The 18057-nt window shown below is 40.3% G+C and overlaps 2 protein-coding genes and 1 long non-coding RNA gene across 4 annotated transcripts in view; 1 reads left to right on the top strand and 2 right to left on the bottom strand.

Moving 5' to 3' along the window:
• LOC146592095 (uncharacterized) overlaps positions 1-141 on the bottom strand; it is a 5536-nt gene extending 5395 nt beyond the window's left edge. For both annotated transcript variants that reach the window (XR_014896677.1, XR_014896678.1), the window contains exon 1: positions 8-141. This is a non-coding gene — a long non-coding RNA (uncharacterized LOC146592095). The remainder of the gene's footprint in view (positions 1-7) is intronic.
• A 46-nt stretch (positions 142-187) lies between these two features.
• Positions 188-15992, top strand: TCTN1 (tectonic family member 1). The gene is made up of 15 exons (XM_085311626.1): positions 188-440; positions 1581-1701; positions 3730-3860; positions 4599-4765; positions 5169-5256; positions 6092-6201; positions 9207-9227; positions 10108-10233; positions 11234-11359; positions 11741-11825; positions 12254-12392; positions 12693-12849; positions 14020-14145; positions 14481-14625; positions 15183-15992. Exons 1-14 carry the CDS (start codon positions 188-190, stop codon positions 14622-14624), a joined length of 1794 nt encoding a protein of 597 aa, XP_085167752.1. The 3' UTR covers position 14625; positions 15183-15992.
• The window catches only part of HVCN1 (hydrogen voltage gated channel 1), a 4355-nt gene continuing 2228 nt past the window's right edge, over positions 15931-18057 (bottom strand). The window contains exons 4-5 of the mRNA XM_085311627.1: positions 16586-16698; positions 15931-16266 (exon numbers count right to left, since the gene is read on the bottom strand). Coding sequence (XP_085167753.1) covers positions 16201-16266; positions 16586-16698 — 179 coding nt within the window. The 3' untranslated portion in view covers positions 15931-16200. The remainder of the gene's footprint in view (positions 16267-16585; positions 16699-18057) is intronic.

Below are 18057 nucleotides of genomic sequence, written 5' to 3'. Positions count from 1 at the left end.
AGGCCACCTCTCCCCCAGGCTGTCCCAGGGCTCTGCCTTGGCCTCTCCCTGACACCTCCCGGCTCCGAGTTGGCCTCTCCCCCACGAGGCCCCGGGGCTCCGGGTCGGCCTCCCTTCCATGTCTCTCCGCTTGGCCTCTCTCCCGAGATGCCCCGGGGTGGGGGCGGGCTTCGCCGCCCCTCCCGTGATGCCCCACGCTCCCCTAGTAACGGCCCGGGGGGGGGGAAGCGGCGCCCGCCCGTCGCTAGGGGCGGCGGCCATGGCGGCGCAGCGGCTCGTGTCCCTTCTCCTCCTGCTGCTGCCGCGGCCGCGCGGCGCCGCCAGCGCGGCGCCCGCCCGTTTGCCGGGCCCCGCCGCCGCCGCGGCTCCCCCGGCGCCGCTGGAGCCCCTCGCTGCCGCCGGCGCGCGGGCGGGCCGCAGGCCGGCCCCGGTGACAGACGGTGGGTGCCTGGGCCGGGCCGGGCCGGGCGGGAGCTGGGGGGCTCCGCCAGTGGGTAGCAGCGCCGTGGCGGTATCGGTGGTACCTGTGCAGAGCTGTGCTGTCAGCGCRCGCCCCAGTTAGCGGATAGATTCCACTTTTGTCACCCTTCACTTCCATTTTGCTAGATTACCTGCCAAATCAGACGTGTCCTGGTGCATGCTTCCTTAGGAAAAGGAGGCTTCAACCCCCTGCTCTCAGGGGCACAGCTTCCCAATCACATTCTTTGTGTTTCAACTTCCCTCCTTTGCAAGGCGAGCACAAGGCTCTGATCCTAAATTCGGCTGACAGAACAATCAGAACTGCAGAAGTTCCAGGAGCTGGCTGGATATAGTTGAAGTGGGCAGAGAGCACCCAGAGGGCTGCAGGGAAACGGCTTAATAGTCAAACAGAAGGGGAAAAGTGGTAGTTACGAGGTTAAATACTCAATTATGTCTGGCCTATGGAGTACTGATCTCCCTCTTCTGCATTTTATGCTACCCTTAAGTCTAGATTTATTACAGAACAACCACTCTCAAAACCAGTTAAGTAAACTAATATCTGCTCTTTGAATTTGAAGACTTGAAAAACCAAAGAATGTTTTTAAGAAGCCRCCAAACTTATATTGTCAAGACAGTTCACAGTAGTTAGCAATTACTTTACTTCCTTATTATTCCAATATTCACAGTATCTAAAGACAGAAAAAGCAACTTTAAAGAAATCAGCTCTGGTTATGTTGGAACATCAGGGAAATGCATTACTGTATCCTGGGTCATGTTTGATACTCCTAAACTTTATTGCTGTATCAAACCCCCCCCAACTGAAACATAGTATTGCTACATTATTTGTGTCTTTTTTCTCAGCAGTACTGAATAACATTTTAATACCTTCAACATTCCTATTTGATTGCTTTTTTTTTTTTGATTTCATAGGGAGCATAGGATCAGATTTATAGTATGCCTTGAAAAGCCAACTTTTAAAAACAACTTGTTAAAGAAAACATGAATTTGGATCTAGACTTTTGACCATTGTCAAAATAAGGCAAGGTGAAAGATAAGTGTTCTGGTACATATTGTAATGTGTTAAGATTTGATTCTAATTCTAATTTAAATCTTTTCTCCAGTTGCCAAGTTGTGCGTTTGTGATCTGTTGGTGGCACAGTGTGATGTAAATTGCTGCTGTGACCCTGACTGCAGTGCCGCAGATTTCAGTCTCTTTACTACATGTTCAGTTCCTGTTGTCACGTAAGTGAATAAATAAATAGTTTTCYGAAATACAAAATCTCTTCCTATTGGCCACATGTGTTTGTAAGGGCTCTGTCCTCTCCTCTTACAAATTCCTAACCCATCCATCCTGACTATGCTTTCATCAGTCTCTCCTGCATTAGGCATGTACTCCTTTGTCTTCAGYGGGTAGGAGAACAGCAAATTGTCATCCCACCCCAGTTTCTTATTCCCTCTTTCCCAAACCTTTGCTCTTGGCTTTTCCCCTATTCCATTCTCCTACTGGATGTGGGCACTTAGCTGGCGATGCGTTCATTAGGGGGAAGAATAATGTGTCTTTAGACTTCTAGCAATATAACAGAGTACCTGGAAGCTAAGAAAGCTGGTACCATGGAACAATTTGACCACCTCCATGAGTCATCAGCAATTTATCACTAACCTCTTTCACTGGAGTTTATTATATCAGCTAGAAAGATGATCAATTCAGGCCTATAACAAAGTACTGTGAGAATCACTCTGACCTTATTTTTATGATGAGGTGTCCAACCTTCTATCTCACTGCCATTGTCACTTCACAGACAGAGTAAAACGTAACATAATAATAAAACAATGCTGATAGTTGTTTCTTTGCTATTTACAGTCTATCTGAAGATACCTTTACGCAGATTTCATCTTCTCAAATAGAAGTTAAAAAAGCTCATTTCGGAATCTTAATGCAAAATTCTCTTGGTGACCTATCTGAACAATAAGTATAGCTCATCAACCTGCCTTCTGCATAAGTTATGCCAGTTTGAAAACTGAGGTTTATTCTCAGTGCTTTGAGATATGAATTAGTAGTCATCCTTGAATGGCATTTCTTATTGTTCTTGCACACAATGACTACTGCTACCCATTTMTAGGTATTTATATAAATCAGAAAGGTCTAATCAACGCCTTCCTGAATGACAGTTTAATTCTCAGGTAACTATTCTGTCTTTGTCATCTAGAAAGGCATAAAAGCAAGTTGTGTGTTTTTTTTTCCCTGAATTCTTTTGTGTAAAATTTYCATTTTGCATAGAAATCCATGGCATTTTCAATGACTGCAAGTGTTCTGGATCTCATTATTTACTTTTAGATTTATCACATTTGAATAATTGTGGYAGTTACTAACAGGGTTTTGATCACAAGTTAGAGGTTATGTGGTCTGTAAAACGCAGAAATCAGGGGTGTTTTATTTTGGATGTGATCCTGTTAAGAAATGGTTAACCTCACAAAAAAGTTTAGCTCTGTGCATAAGAAGTTGTTTCTAAAAGTCATTTCACTTTTCCACTTTCTGCCCTTGACTRTTTTAATTTGCTCTGCTGTAAGTACCAGTTTCCCAGGAATCATCTTCATGTATTTCTAGCATGTTGGAGACACTGGTACAACCTGATTGGATCAGTATTTCATCTCCCTGTTTCTCACCTTGTCATTTCTTTTGCATGCATCTCAAGTAGGTCACTGTTTCTCACCTTGTCATTTCTTTTACATGCATCTCAAGTAGGTCACTGTCTTTTCACAGAGGTAAATACTGTTCCATGTCCATGAAACTTACCTTTTTCTGGTGTACTTAACATCATACTACCTTAACAGTCGTCCTTCCCACCTATTTTATATAAATAAAAGTACTTCCAAGCTGTCCAGTCTGTGATACATCCTGCATTTGTGGTGTCTCACACCATCTGAATCCTATCCAACTTGTCATCTTAACTCTAGTATTATTACTATSAGGTTCTTCCCTTCACCACTGGCTATCTCTTATCTTACTTCATGTTGCTCTTCATACCACTTCCTCTGCTAGATAAAAGATGTCTTGGAGAATTCTTTGTGTGTTCTACGTGTGTTACTAAGCWCAGAGTATAAAATGATACAAGCCTTAGAAGGATACAGAATTGCTATACACATTGTTTTAAAAAGAGTAACCCCATTAGTGCTTTTCTGATGCTATCTCAAAACATGAARATAACTTTAAAATGATGTGGTTAATATTAACTTCTAGTGGATCATTGATTTTACTGTTGTTATTCACAGAGGTGACAGCCACCTTTGCAGTCAGAAAGCTGCTATATATTCACTTGATGTTGAAGCAAATCCACCAGAAAGAATATTTAAATTAACTGACCAAATCAATCCCAATGTTTTCTGCATTCATACTGCAAACTGTAAGTAGAGTTGTTGCCAATGCTAAGCATTGCACTATTATTTTCTATAAGCTCTTTAGGTATCAAACAGACAGACCAAAATTAAAAGTAACTAAACCTGCCTGAAAACTGATTTTTCTATATGCTCACAGGTTGCATGTTTTGATTCCATAGTTTTACAAGTGAAAGGATTACAATATCTCAGCTAATCTTCTTAGTCTTCTCTGTGGAAAGAACACTGTTGGCTCTGACTAGGCTTATTACTAATTTTTTATAAAATTTTCCTTTCCCCTGGCAACTATGGGGTTAAAAAATTTTTCCTCAAAAAAAAGGGGGGAAAAAACCCTTTTATTTTTTGGTTAAGGAATTTGGAGAATTGGAGAAGTGATTAGTGCTCTGTTCTCTTAATTTAATTATGACTATGCAATATTTATCTGAGTGTTTAGCTTCAAAATTTTACTAGTTGGAAAGTCTTTGTTTTGGAACATATGATGCTATTAGAAACCTTAAAAAAAAAAAGAGGGAGGGAGGGAGGGAAAAAAAAAAAAAAAAGAAAGGGGCTTACCTCTTTCCTTAGGTTTAAGTATGTACTTTCATGAATCAAGGTGAAATCTTAAATTAAGATACCTCCTAGCTCTTCTCCTAAATATTCACCCTTCTTTGGTATTTTCCAGTCACTGATTAAAGAAAAAAAAAATCTAAATACTGTTTCTGTATCTTGTATCCTAAATGTTCTCATTCTTTAAAATGTTTTGACAGATAAACAAGCACTCTCCTTTATTTCTCCTGAAATGCCTACTTCTGAAAATTTTGATCAACTGCTTAAACAGTTTGGAAGTGCTACTTTCAGTACTGAGTTTGATAGCTGGAGTATAAACTCAGATTCTCAAAATTCTTCTGGTGCAAATGAAACATATAGATATGAGGTAAGTAATGGTCTTAATCATTCAGTATTACATTTTTCCATATCAGAGCAAGCGAGCATCGTTTGCATTTGCTTTTAAGAGCTGTCTCTCTCAAAGAGACAAACTTCATTTTGGTCTTGAAATTTAGCTATATCAGAGTAAGATGCAACAGTTTGTATTAGCCTTCTTCATAAGTGAACTACATTAAGGTGTGGAAAAATAAGTAGCTATTTTGTTACTGTAAACAGGAAGAAATAAGTTAGCTATGACTTAAGAATTGTCGTGCATAGAAGTATACAATATTGAGYGAGATGGTGGAAATAAAGGCTTCTATTGTTCAGATTTGTTGGTAATGCAAATGCTCTAAAGCTTTATGTGAACTGAAATGCACCTGTGTGCTTGAATATGTCCYTTTATTTGGCAGTATGGTGTTCCTATACAGACAGTGGATGCGTTTCTGAGACTGCCTAGTTCTGTTGTCTCCTCCTGGTGCTCTGATGCTAATCCTGCAGGTTGGAAAAATRCTTTTGAATTCTAGTTTATTTGGTTTAGAGTATTCTCCTGTTATTCCAGGCTTGAGTTTAATCATTCAGTAATATAGCATGCACACCAACTGAATTCAGATGGAGCTTTGTGAACAAACATTCTAAAAAAAATCCCGTGGAAATAGAAGCTATTTGAAGATATACAGTGGAATTGTGTTGCATCTAGATTAAACATGCAGCTTTAAATACGTAAATCCTAGTGAGTATTGTTAATGGGTCATTTATTCCACTAAAACTGATCCTATTTGTTATAATTAGTTTAATAAAAATAATACAACGGTAACACCGTGARGGTATATATTACACAGAGCAAAACCTAATTGGGCAGCCTTTCTAAGATGTTCCTTTGGTACAATGAGGTTCCTTTCACAGCCTGAATGCAACTCAAGTCAGACTTGCAGACTTCAGCCTGCATTTGAACCTTTCATGAAGTTTCCTAAAAATTTGGAGAGAAGACTGCATCTTCCCAAMTCATGTGTTTTTATTAAATATTATAATAATGGTCCTGATGGTGAGCATAGGAAAACTGAAATCTCTCATAAAAGAAAGTCACATGAGATTTCAAAACACAATCACAAGTCTTGTTGCTTTTATTAAACTTCTATTTTCAGGAAGTAACATTTTTGTCTCATTACATTTCTGGAGAATCTAAGATACTGTCTTGCTTTACAGCACACACAAAACCTTGTCTGCAATAGAAGTTCCATTTAGTTTTGCATTTAATTGATGTTCTTATGTTGTCTTTGTTTGTTTTTCTTAATTACTATTTCATTTCAGTAACACTTGTAACTTTTTCCCCTAGGGTTTTTAGTAAACCAGGCTACAAAATGCAGTAGATTAGTAAGTGTGGAAAAGTGTGACACCTTTCAAGAAGTTAGTATGCTGTTCTATATTAATTCCAGCATTTTAGCAGTAAGTATGATTTGAAACCATCATTTTTTGTTTTTTTTTTCGCATCTATAGAATTAAGTGGCTTTTGTATCTTAAGGAAATCAGTATTTCATTTGGATTGTAAGTTGTAGGTTGGGAAAAATCTTCCTATGCAACAAACTTATAAAGAAAGCCTTTGAAAGTGTTTTTGCTTCCAGCTTAGATAACAGAAGAATTTATTGCTCTCTGCTTAGCTAACAAAAATAATAGTCTTGAAAATAAAAGTTTCTGTCACTGAGCTARTAGACTTAGTACAGTGGCAGCAATTTTATGCATGTATACGTGTTTTTAAGCTCTCTTAGGAAGCCTATTGCTAGAGTGCATAATTCTAGGAAGCCTGGGTTTTGAAGAGTTAGTAAACCTTTGTACTTAAGAACTTGTCAGGTTGAATCCTCTGCATACATGACTTGTAATACAAACCTTTTTTTTTTTTTTTTTTTATTTTTTTTTTTTTTTTTAAATAATGAGGTATTTCACCCCAGATTCTACACCTTCCTTACACTCCTCCCTAAGGATAGGAGCTTTTACCCCGTTGAGAACAAACTTGTTAGTATCCAGCCTACTAACAAATCCAGTCTATGGCTGATTTTCAAAGCTAAACTTATCTTTACGCTCCTTTCTGAACTGGAGAATGTCTTCTTTATAAATAAGTCTCTTTTACCTGTGTTCAGGAAGACAAGTAAATCAAGCATGCAGAATTAAAACTGAGGCATATCATACCTTAACTTGATGGCTCCTTCCAGAAGGATGGATATCAGCAAGAAACAGCACCTTCTCCTCTCATAGGATGCTTTTAATTTATATATTTATTTGTATTCAGTTAATTAGCACTCTATTACAAATGACTGCTTAAAGACTGCTTCCAGTCTTCTAGTTCACCTAACAAATTCAAAAGCCCTCAATGGTAACACAAATCCACTAAGTAGTTCACACTTCTACAGGTGGSATCATTTGAGGACATAATTGAAATCAGTCAAGGCTTACAAACTTTGGCTTTTAATTATTCTGCTATGGAAGAGATGGAAAAACTTTCGTCACAGAAATGCTTTGAGTGTTTCTACATGCAGCCAAGGTTAGAATTCGTGGAGGCTGTAGAAACACAGGAAAAGAAAAGCATACCCCAGGATAGGCTGCAAGTGGCTGGATGTTTTTGAATTAAGAACTCTACATAACAAGTTATGCACGTGTCATTTGCCAGTTACCATGTCCCAACTTAGGCAAAAAAGATTCCTGTCCAAAGTACAACAGATGTTCAGGAGGGATCAGGTGCAAGAACTGGAGAATGACAAAAAGCCACAAGAGCTGGTCTGTAAGCAGCTCTGCTTCCCAAAGGAAGCAGAAGACATGACATGACTATATAAAAGCAAATGTGGGGCTATTGGCCTTGAGGACTGGATGTTCACAGGGGAGAGTAAGGAGTCTCTCCAGTGCCAGCAGGTGGAGCTGCCAGCAAAAAAAATGGCAAAACGCACCAGCCTTCTCATTGACAGGACTGGTACAGCAATTCCTTTCAGAAAAATCCCATCATTATCAGCCCATACTTACTGCCAGGTTGGGCAGCTTGAGTGATATGAAGATACTGGTAACTGTTATAATTTTATCTCTACTAACTACCCTGGCCTGTCCAGCAGAGTCAAGAGGTGTTTAGTACACTCCACCAAGATACAGCACTGTGATGCTTCACATGATGTGGTCAGTGATTAATGTGCAGCTGACAAAGCAAAGCACTAGTGCCTGACCCTGCTTGGCTCCCTGGCTGTTGAGAAGATCAGTTCAGTGGGAGGCAGCGATGAGGCTAGAGTGCTCTCTACCACTGACCTATCTTCCCTCTTCCCTAGTCAGAAACAGCATGTTTTCCTGAAGGATAAGGTCTAGTCTTTACAAGCCCTTCTAGCCATGCAGCTCAGTCTGATTGCTGAGCTGTACCTCAAGATGTTAGGTCAGACGTTGATATAAATTTCTGTGTGTGTGTTGCAGACTTTGCCTGCATCACCTTCACATCCAGCTCACAAGAATTTATTCTCTGCTGTGACGTTAGATAAGCAGTCTAGTCTCAGTATCATGTCATAATTCTGCAGAACTGGTTTCATGGCTGAACTCCATGGTTTTGATCCCTTCCCAAAGATGTGAATCAAGGACATCTTGGGAACTCACAAAAGTAAATTCCTTGACAAAATGGTACCATATGTGAGTATATGTGATTGATGACCTTGGTCTGACATTTCTTCCTTTCCATCAAAATTTGGTGGAAATTTTCCAACAGGGCACCTGTGCGTAACCAGGTACTGTATAACAACAGAGGGCATGCTTGCTTCTCGTTTCTTTGTTTAGAGACCATCGAACTATAGACTTGTTACCACAACAATAGCTCTTTATCTCTTTGGGTATGAACAGCCTGGCAGACCTCCTAAACTGGCAGCCTATGAATAGTTACAAGTGTTTTTGCAGAGATCTGTAATAGGAACAATGTTCTATGAGGCCCTCAATAGGCCAAACAATATGATACCAATTATATGTGATACCAATGATAACAATTTCATGAAACTGAGATGTTTTTCTTGGGTTGGCACTCTGATGGAAGTGAACTTTTTCAGTGTTTCTTAGCTCTGAGTTGCAAGTAGTATGTCAAAGGGAAATACTAGATTAATCTATTTATTAAATGTATTRTTTATTTATTTGGAATGTCGCCAGAGTTAGGCCTGATGCAAAACTGATGTAAGGCAGTAAGAAATTTTCCATGTGTTTCAGGGGAAGAAGAGGAGGATTGGACTGTAAGATTTTTGCCTATTAGCCACAAAACCTAGCAGTTATTTTGACACTACCTGGATRCTATAGTGTATATCCATTTACTTCTACGAAGTAAAAGTCATTGTAATAATAGTTAAACAGGCAAAGCAATTAAGCCTTAACTGCTTTACCTAACTGCTAATTTTAATAATTCATGTCTTTGCTATTGTTTGAAATTGTTCTTTTTTTTCCTGCTTTAGGTACCCAAATCAAGTCAGATGGTAAAGTATCCTGTCTTGCTTGGAACATCTGGGGGTAAAATTCTTGGTCTTTTATAGTCAGTGAGAGTATTCCACTGACTTCACTAGAACAGGGACATTATTTTTGCTCTTTAAATGAAAAAAAMCAAACAATAAACAAAAACCCCATATGCGTTAGAACACAATTCATAGAAYCATAGAATCAGTAAGGTTGGAAGGGACCTCTGGAGATCATCTAGTCCAACCTCCCTGCTCACCAGGGTCACCTAGAGCATGTTAGACAAGGTTGCATCCAGGYGGGCCTTGAAGATCTCCAGAGAAGGAGACTCCACAACCTCTGGGCAACCTGTTCCAGTGCTCCATCACTCTCACGGTGAAGAAATTCCCCCTCACGTTCAGTGCCACATTCCCTATCAGTAAGGATACTTAGCAGCTCCAAGAGAATATGCTACCTCCTGAGACTTAAGTCTGATGCATCACTTCCACGTATAATTCTCTCTTAGCAAGTATTTTATACTTAAAAACAGAACATCTTGTTGAACATCAGGAACACATGTAATAATGCAGTTGTTAAAGGATTGTTGCCTGCTGCCTCTGTGGAAGAGAACCCTAAACTAGCTCTTTCTTGTGTCTTTCAATCTGAATACCTAGGAATAAAGGAGGTGCTGGCAGCATCTAGCTAGTATACCTGTGTCCAGGAAACAAGCATGTTTACTAAAAAACAAATGAACCCCCCCCCATTCTAAACTTATAAAATCACTGTATAAAATACAAATGTTGGGTTTCTTTCAGAGATATAAAAGTACTTGTCCATTCTTTAAAGTTCATAAATACAGTAATACACAAAATGGCAAAAATAGTAATACACAATATTCAGAAATGGCATGAATTTGTTTTTCAGGTTAATATTACTGTCCAGTCCATAGTTGTCCAGTCTCTGAATGGAATACGGACCTTACTTGACAGTAATGAGGACYTCAGGCTCCCTACAATTTTGGATGAACTGTGCATAAATGTAGTTCTTGGGGTATGTATATTCATTGCTTTTCCTCCTCGCATTGGATGGAAGGCATGTAGACATTGAATCATTTCTGATTTACAACTTACCAGGAGAGGCTTTGCCCAGTTTCCATACATCGTGACATCGTTAAAGTAAACGCGACAGGAGAAACACTGCCTTTGGGATGAAAGAGCATGTAGTGTTTTGCAACTAAGTATATGTAATACACATAGAGACAAGATGAAATCAATTTCTGTTGCTACTATGTGTATACAACGTCACAGACAATACRATGAATTTAGAATCTATTAGAATCTTGTTATGCTTGGGAAAGGCAGAGGACTACACCTTATGTATCATATCATTTTTTTCAGCTTGAGTAGCTGAACATTAGGATTGGCTTAGAAAAGGTTCCCATGAAGTCAGTTTTAAAGAGACTCCAATCCTAGATCCACTTCTGGCTATTGCTAATCAGTGGTTTGATCTGGTAACACTCATGTTCTTTAGCTCCTAAATCTGCTAATATGGATACTAACCTCTTTGCAGATGTCGTGTTTTTGTCTGTCATGTTAGACCACCACTTCTTTCACACTCTTCTTGAACATCTCTCCCTTGGAAGACAGGAGATGAGTGGCAAACTAGAATGAATAAGCAATATCTCCATGTTCCTTAATCTCTAGGAGAAAGCTAGATCAGTATCTGGAGGAAAAGTATGTCTAATCAGTCCCTGTGTATCAATACTTTAAAAAGTGTTTGCTACTTTGGATATACAGACAAGGCTTGTGTTTTTAATGCAAAGAAAGACTTGTAAAATGACTAGCCACCTACTGAGCAGTAATTCAGTTCCTTCTGTTCTCTGGATTCATCCTTGCCATACTGCAACTGAGGATATAGTACATTCTATAGTGCAGCAGAGTGGGTTTTTTTTAAAGGAAGCAAGCAACTTGTATACTTTTTAATTCTTTTATATTAGTTTCATACTTGTATGTATTTGTTCTAATTAATACACAAAATGTTTTATTTTCAGGTGAGTTATCATATTACATACACAGAAGCAGGAGAAATACTAGAAGCAGCTGCTTCTTTTGTCTTGGGGGCAATTACCAAAGAAGCACGTTCAATACAGCAGAGCTTTGAAATCAGCTTTACTCAGGTAACTGCTAGAGATGTTATGGATGACTTGTTGAAAGACATTTAATTACAGAACTTATTAAAGTTGAATCAGAACAGTTGTAGTAATAAGGTAAAATGTAACTTTCACTGGCTACACAAATGAGGCAGCATTTCAGAACTGCGCATTAAGGACCTCCAAAGTCTGTTTTTCACATTTAGAAGAGTCAGCTAGTGACTGTGCAATGTGCCCAGTGAAAGCAAAGCCTGATCCCAATGTTAGAGAACAGTTACTATCTTACAGAGAAGTCTTACTATTATCATTGTTCAAGGCTGTTAATAATCCTAGAATACCTGAAATATTTTGTGCTTTCCAATGGTTTCAGTGCAGGATAAAAACTAAGACTGTAAACTTGCATTACAGGTARATACAAAGCCAGTTCCTCTCAGTGGTAATCCTGGTTATGTTGTTGGACTGCCTGTAAGAGCAGGCTTCAGGCCACATGGATATCCTTTCCGTGTTGAAATTTGATTTGCAGCAGGGTTGAAAAACTTTTTAAGCACAAAGCAAGTCCTTTGAAAAGAGACCATCATCATGGCAAAAGGTAGACAAAGGGATCTTGCGCTGTTCCGGTATGTCGTCACAGACACTTTCTAACATGGACCTCTATAGAATACATCTGTTCTTTATGCAAAGTGTCCTTTTTGGCTGTGTTTCAGAAATAGAAAATGACTCAGTCCTTGCTGCAGTCTCAAGTGACTTTTTAGAAGAGGTAGGTTTAAACCTTAATTGTACACTCCAGTGCTGCTTTACTGTGCAAGAGAGGAGTCTTGAGCTACTGTAGTATTTTTCAGACATATTTTAAGGATATGACTAAGGATTCTGTCTCTATAACATATATCAAGTATTGAATTTGCCCTTAACTGTGTACTACATCTGGCATCATTCAAAATACTAACAAATATGGACAGCTGACCATTCTGCAAAGTACCTCCAACCAGGACTGTCTGGCAGCAGCAGGAGCCAGAACCCCAGTATTATTTGGTTATAACATGATGTCAGGCTGTAAGTTACGGTAAGAGGACATTTCTTTTTTTTTTTTTTTTTGATGAGTGAGTGCTTTTAACACACTGACAACCCTTTTCCTTAGAATCTGTTCAGATTCTGGGACATTCATACGCTGCAGGAACATCGGGAGTAGAGTATTTAATTATAAGTAATGTCATTTAATTAACAATGGTCTTTCTCTTGGAAAGATTATGTACATTAGCAATTATAGCCAGAAGGCTTAAACAGTGCGTAAGAGCAAGGAGAAATTATTATTGTGCCAAACCAGTGGATTTTGCTTTAACTCATTTCTCTTTTTTTCTGGAAGAATCACTGCAGCTATGGAATGCCAAGTCTTGACTCAAACCCTCCTAGGTTTACTGAAGGGACAACACTTTCCTGAATACGTGGCTTCATTTGGAAATTCTCAAGCCCAGGATGTGCTCGACTGGGTGCCAATAACTCAGCTSCACACCTCAGAGCAGGTGAAAGTTAGCCCTCCTCCTGGCCTCCTTATTCTCAGTGTCCTCTCTCACCTGAGGTCTGTACCTGTACTGCACCATCAGCTTAGGCAAGGCTGTGATCCCCTCTTCTCAGACCCATGGGGAAACAAAATTGCAGAAATAAACTGGCAGAAAGTCCTCATGGAATATCCAAAACAAGGAGTTACACTCTTGCTGTAAGGAGGGAGTTTATTTTTATCAGGGTGGTATCTAGACACCTCAGTTACAGAGCAGAACAACATGTTAGGTACAAAGCAACCCCCACAGATTAGAGTCTTGCTCTGCAAGTGGGATGAAGTTCACTCTTTCAGCCTTACTAGTTGTGCTAACAAAATCAGTGTTTCTACTCAGTGCTCTAATATCAGGTACGAGCACCTGACCTTAAAACAGAGTATACTTGAGTGAGCTGAACAACATACTTGTTCTTTACATCTTCTGCACTAGCCTTTTTCCTCTTGATGCAGAGCAGTCCCCACTTTTGGTGGTAGGCAGTGCTGCTTGGAGTGGGCTGAATATCAGCACACCCTCATTAACAGCTTATGTGTAGGTTTCTTACACGCTTTTGCAACTAAACTGTGAATTATTTCTGTTTAGAAATAACTAATTTCTGTTTAGAAATAGAACAGAGACCAATAAAGAGTAAAGTTGAAAGTAAATCTCTAAAAATACTTAAGACTATAGGCTTCAAAATTCTGTCCTGGAGGAGTTAAGAGTTCTCTACTGTCCCAGCAGCATTACTGAAACAAATCGCTTCTACTAGGTGACTCTTCCTGCTTGCATGCTGAAAAGAACCATCTCAGCAATATCACTAAAAGCTAAAGTCCAGCTGAGTTAATATCCAAATGTACCCTGCACTGCTGAAGTAGAACAGTCCTGTCTGAAGTGCAGTCATAGAGTCAGTTTGTCACCTTTGAAAGYGGACAGAATTCCTTCAAAACTGTGGAGAAACTCCAGGAATGCAAGAGAGATGAGGCTGCAAGAACCCCGTGCCRCCTGCACAAGCAGCAGCCTGGAGCACAGGCATAGCTTAGTTGCTCCGGTAACCTCCTGGAGCAAGCTTCTAAGGCCATTCTGCTAGTGTAATGTGATGAATAATTAATGTGGTTACCTCTGTACAACTTAAACAATGAGAGAATTTATAATGCTTTTCAGAGCTCATGCCAAATACCAGTATCACTTGAAATAGATGTGAAGTGGACTAAATATGGATCCCTAGTCAATCCACAAGCTAGAATAGTGAATGTTACAGCAACTGTCACTACTGCTACATTGAACCAGGTATGTGATTAAATTATAGGATTTAAGATAAAAAGAATGGTTTGTTTTACTTAGGGATCAACTGTACGATAGCAGCCCAGTTAATCTCTTTAGATAAAGGTAAGACTTCATGTTTGAATGTATTGCATCCAGTTTTTGTTCCAACTCAAACATAACTGTGGGCTGCTTGCCAAAACACACTTCTCATAAAAGTTATACATCATTCATGAAAAGAAATGTGAAACTGCTTAAAAAAAAAAAAAAAAAGTATTACAAATAACAGCTGAATATTTAACCTAGTCCAAAAAGCAGTCAAAGAAGACTGAAGCTAATACTCACATACATTTTCATTGCAGCCTCCCTCAGGAAGAGAAAGGACTATTCCTATAACAAGTTCTGTTGTTTTCACTGATGTTTCTTCACCTGCAGAGCCAGGGTATAAAGCTCGGCCTACCATTAATGTTAAATTACCCTTTGATTTTTTCTTTCCGTTTGTTTAAGGTAAGTGCACATAGAAAAATTATTTYTGCTTTTTCTGATTTTTAGCCTGTTTCCTAAAGAAACAAGGTTTATCCAGTCACTATGTTGGGTGATCAGTTTCTTCTAAGGTGCAAATATARTAAGTCAAAATTGGGAAAGGGAGAAAGGGCTCAGCTTCTCACAAAGCTGGGTGGGGAGCATTGGTGGAGAGTTCCAAATTAAGCCTCTGCCAAAAGGAAAAAGGGTTGCAGTATRAACTTGATGGTTGTCTGTACTGCCTGGGCTGTCAGCACATGTACAGGGACTGGCCTTTSAGCACATATGTATCTTTGAACTAGCTCTAATAAGAGTTGCCTGCCTTGCAGTGTGGATGCAGGAGCGGAAGGGGGGTAAAGCACAGAACTAGGCTTCATTAGTTCTGCTGTTCACAGAATAAATGGTTAATTAACAAGTAACCACATGCTATTGGATAAGGCCTCAGCTTTATCTATTTTCATAGATGAGTAGGCCACAAATTTCCAGCTATTTTTTTTTTCCAAACCACTAATYAATCATCTTTCTTTTAAATATTTGAACAGTTAAGTGATACTTTCAGAAGAGCTCAATGACCCTTCCAGTTGGCTTTGACTGAAATTGATTGGAGAAGTTTCCTACAGTCAACAGGTTTTAAAATTCTCACTCAGTGAAACTTACTCTTCAGCTAAAAATACTCCCACTACAGGGACCTCCTGGTATCTGAAGAAGTTCACATTCTGTTCAAACACGARCCTGTTCCCTTAGAACATGCTTTCTAATGGTTTCTCTGAAGTCTTAACTGTTCCCAGCACCTATATCTGTTCTTACATACCCTAATTCTTTTAATGTGTTGAATTGTGAGCTGTGGAAGCAAAGAAAATTTCGTAACGCAACAGGCTGCAAATGAACACTTAAATAGAAGAAGAGATGAGATAATATTGTATCAGAATTCAAATCTGCTGTTGAGGACACAAACATTGTTTGACGTAAGACAACAATTATTTGCCTGTCTTTTGGTGCTGATTTGATCGTCAAGGAAAGGAGTGGTATGTTGGTGTTTTTGGAAATGAACATTATTTATATAATGAGGTGACACAAGCAGCAACAGAAATGAGGAAACTACTAACAATGCAAAAAGAATGGTTGGCAAAGAAAAGATGTAGCAATGATGAACAGTCAACTTGTAGAGAAGAAATGACCTTTTGTGGTCTGGAGTCTTATCACTGGGCTGCAAGTTTCTACAAGATGTTGCTAATGAAGAACATATGGCAGAAAAATGTAATTCTTTCAAATAAGTGGTACTTCTGGATGTATAGCTTATAAGATGTGTCTTTATTAAATTATTTTGCAGCTTTGACTGCACAGCTGTACAAGGTCTTATGAAATCACTGTTTACAGGGAATGTGTGTTTTAATTTTCCAGTAAAACTATTTTTGCAATCTCAAGATCTAAGCAAACGTTTATAGACAACATTATACAAGAGAAAGCAAAGGGATACAAAAACTTTTCAGGTCAAGCAGGTACATTTCAACACTGCACTCTCTCCAYGGCAGACTTCCCCACCTTCAAAAAACTGAGCTCCTATTTTTGCTCGCTGATGAGTCCGTGCTGTTTTAACAGCCTGTTAAGCCTCTCAATTTCTTGCTCCTGTTGGAGACAGAAGTCATTAATATAGCTCTTACCTAAAATAGTTTCCCAGCTTCCTACAAATCTTCCTATTCCTGAAACGCATCTYGCTCTGCAGTGAGACAGGACAACCTGGCTAAAGTAAGTAGGACAGAGGTAGCAGTCGTTCCTCTGCAGCAGAAGCAGCTAAGGGAAGCACAGGCAGGACAGGCAAGGCTGTGGTTCTGCAAGTCAGCATATACCACAACTTTCTAGTGAAGAAACCAAGCTGACAGGGGCCAGCTTGTCTGAGGGAGCAGCTGGAGGGCAGGTCTTGTTTAAATTAAAAGTGTTTTCTTACCTTCTCTGTGCAGTTGTATTCAAGTTGTTCAACCTTTGTTGCAAGTTGCAGGTTTGCTTGCTTTAGCTTGGACACTTGCTGTTCAGAGCGCGTCTTTACTGATAAAATTATTCCTGTGAAACAATACACAGTGGAGTCATTTTACAATGTAAACCAGCCACTGGCAGAGGTGAGCAGTACACAGGGTCYGTGCTCAAGGAGTTAAACTTGTTCCGCTCAAGCTCTGGCTCTGTCATCCTTAAACCACCTTTCCCAAGTGCCTTTCTCGATGAGGTTTTTAAATTAGCCACCCCAGGGACTCAGATGCTGACACTCTGCTGGGAAGAGGCAGTCTGGCCTCAGAACTGAATTAATCAAACTGTCACTCAGATCCTGAATTTGAACTCATTCCCTTGGCAGAGCCTTGGGGGATGTTACTCATGGCTTTGAAGCAACACGGGGCTGCATTTCAGCAGATTTCCCGCGGTCGGGGCCGTGCTCTACCACCGGCGCACGGTGCAGCCTGGACAGCGAGGCCGCGTCCCCCGCAGCTGCGCAGCGCTGCTGCCCGGTGTGGCGGGACGCCCGGTTCCGCTACAAACCCAGGGACGTGCTGGCTGCAGAGTTTGACTTTTTGTGCAACTCTGCAGCAAGGACACCGTTTCTCATTACGGCGGAGGTGTCATTTCTCTGCTGAATTATTGTTAGGTTATTACATATGAACTCAGCCCCCACAGCGAAGGCAATTTCTTCCCACTGTTTTCTAAGGAAAAAAATAGCTTGGTAAGAGCATCGAGAACAGCACGTTCTTGCTACCTGGCAGAGCGATGCCCTGGCAGTTTACGGCACAACATGCATTAGAGCAGGCAGCAGCGCGTGCCCGTGTTTCTAGTGCTGCAGCAGCAGGCCTGAGTTTTTTTGGGTTCATTTTACTAAAGCCAAACCATCAATGCAGCTTATTTGCATTGATAACATCAAACATCTCCCACCTGCCTGYTACCCCGCCACCAGCGATCAACAGTGACTGAAGGCAGTGAACCGTGCCGGGACGTGGACACGCCACACCTGAGCAGCACGAGCGTGGGGCAGATTTCGTTTGTCCCCCGTTACTGCTGTCCCGAGCAGGCAGACACGATGAGAAGCATGAGGGGGGAAAGAAAGATTTACTTGTAAACGCAGGACTGTTTCACCTGCAGAATGACATTTTAAGAAACACAGATGTGTCGATGGCTCGTGCCTCCACGCTCAAGGCCAGTTTGTCTCCGAACCGAAGAGCCAGGCATCGACCCGCTCTCCCATCTCCCCCTTCCCGGGCACCGCTGCCGACGGAGCACGCTCACAGCGGCGGCAGGCAGGTTACGGGCACCAAACCAGCCATCCTTTCCCTTTGTCCCAGCYAACGAGATTATTGACAGCCGTGTCAAGTACAGAGCACTTGCCAAAAGGTCATTCCTGATGCACAAGACTTGGGACAGGACTTGGCCTGAGGTTTT

Source organism: Rhea americana, unplaced genomic scaffold, assembly GCF_003343005.1.
Source record: "Rhea americana isolate MKP2758 unplaced genomic scaffold, rheAme1 scaffold_346, whole genome shotgun sequence".
Taxonomy (NCBI): Eukaryota; Metazoa; Chordata; class Aves; order Rheiformes; family Rheidae; genus Rhea; species Rhea americana.
The sequence above is the reverse complement of the archived record's forward strand: the minus strand, read 5'-3'. Positions and strand labels throughout refer to the sequence as shown.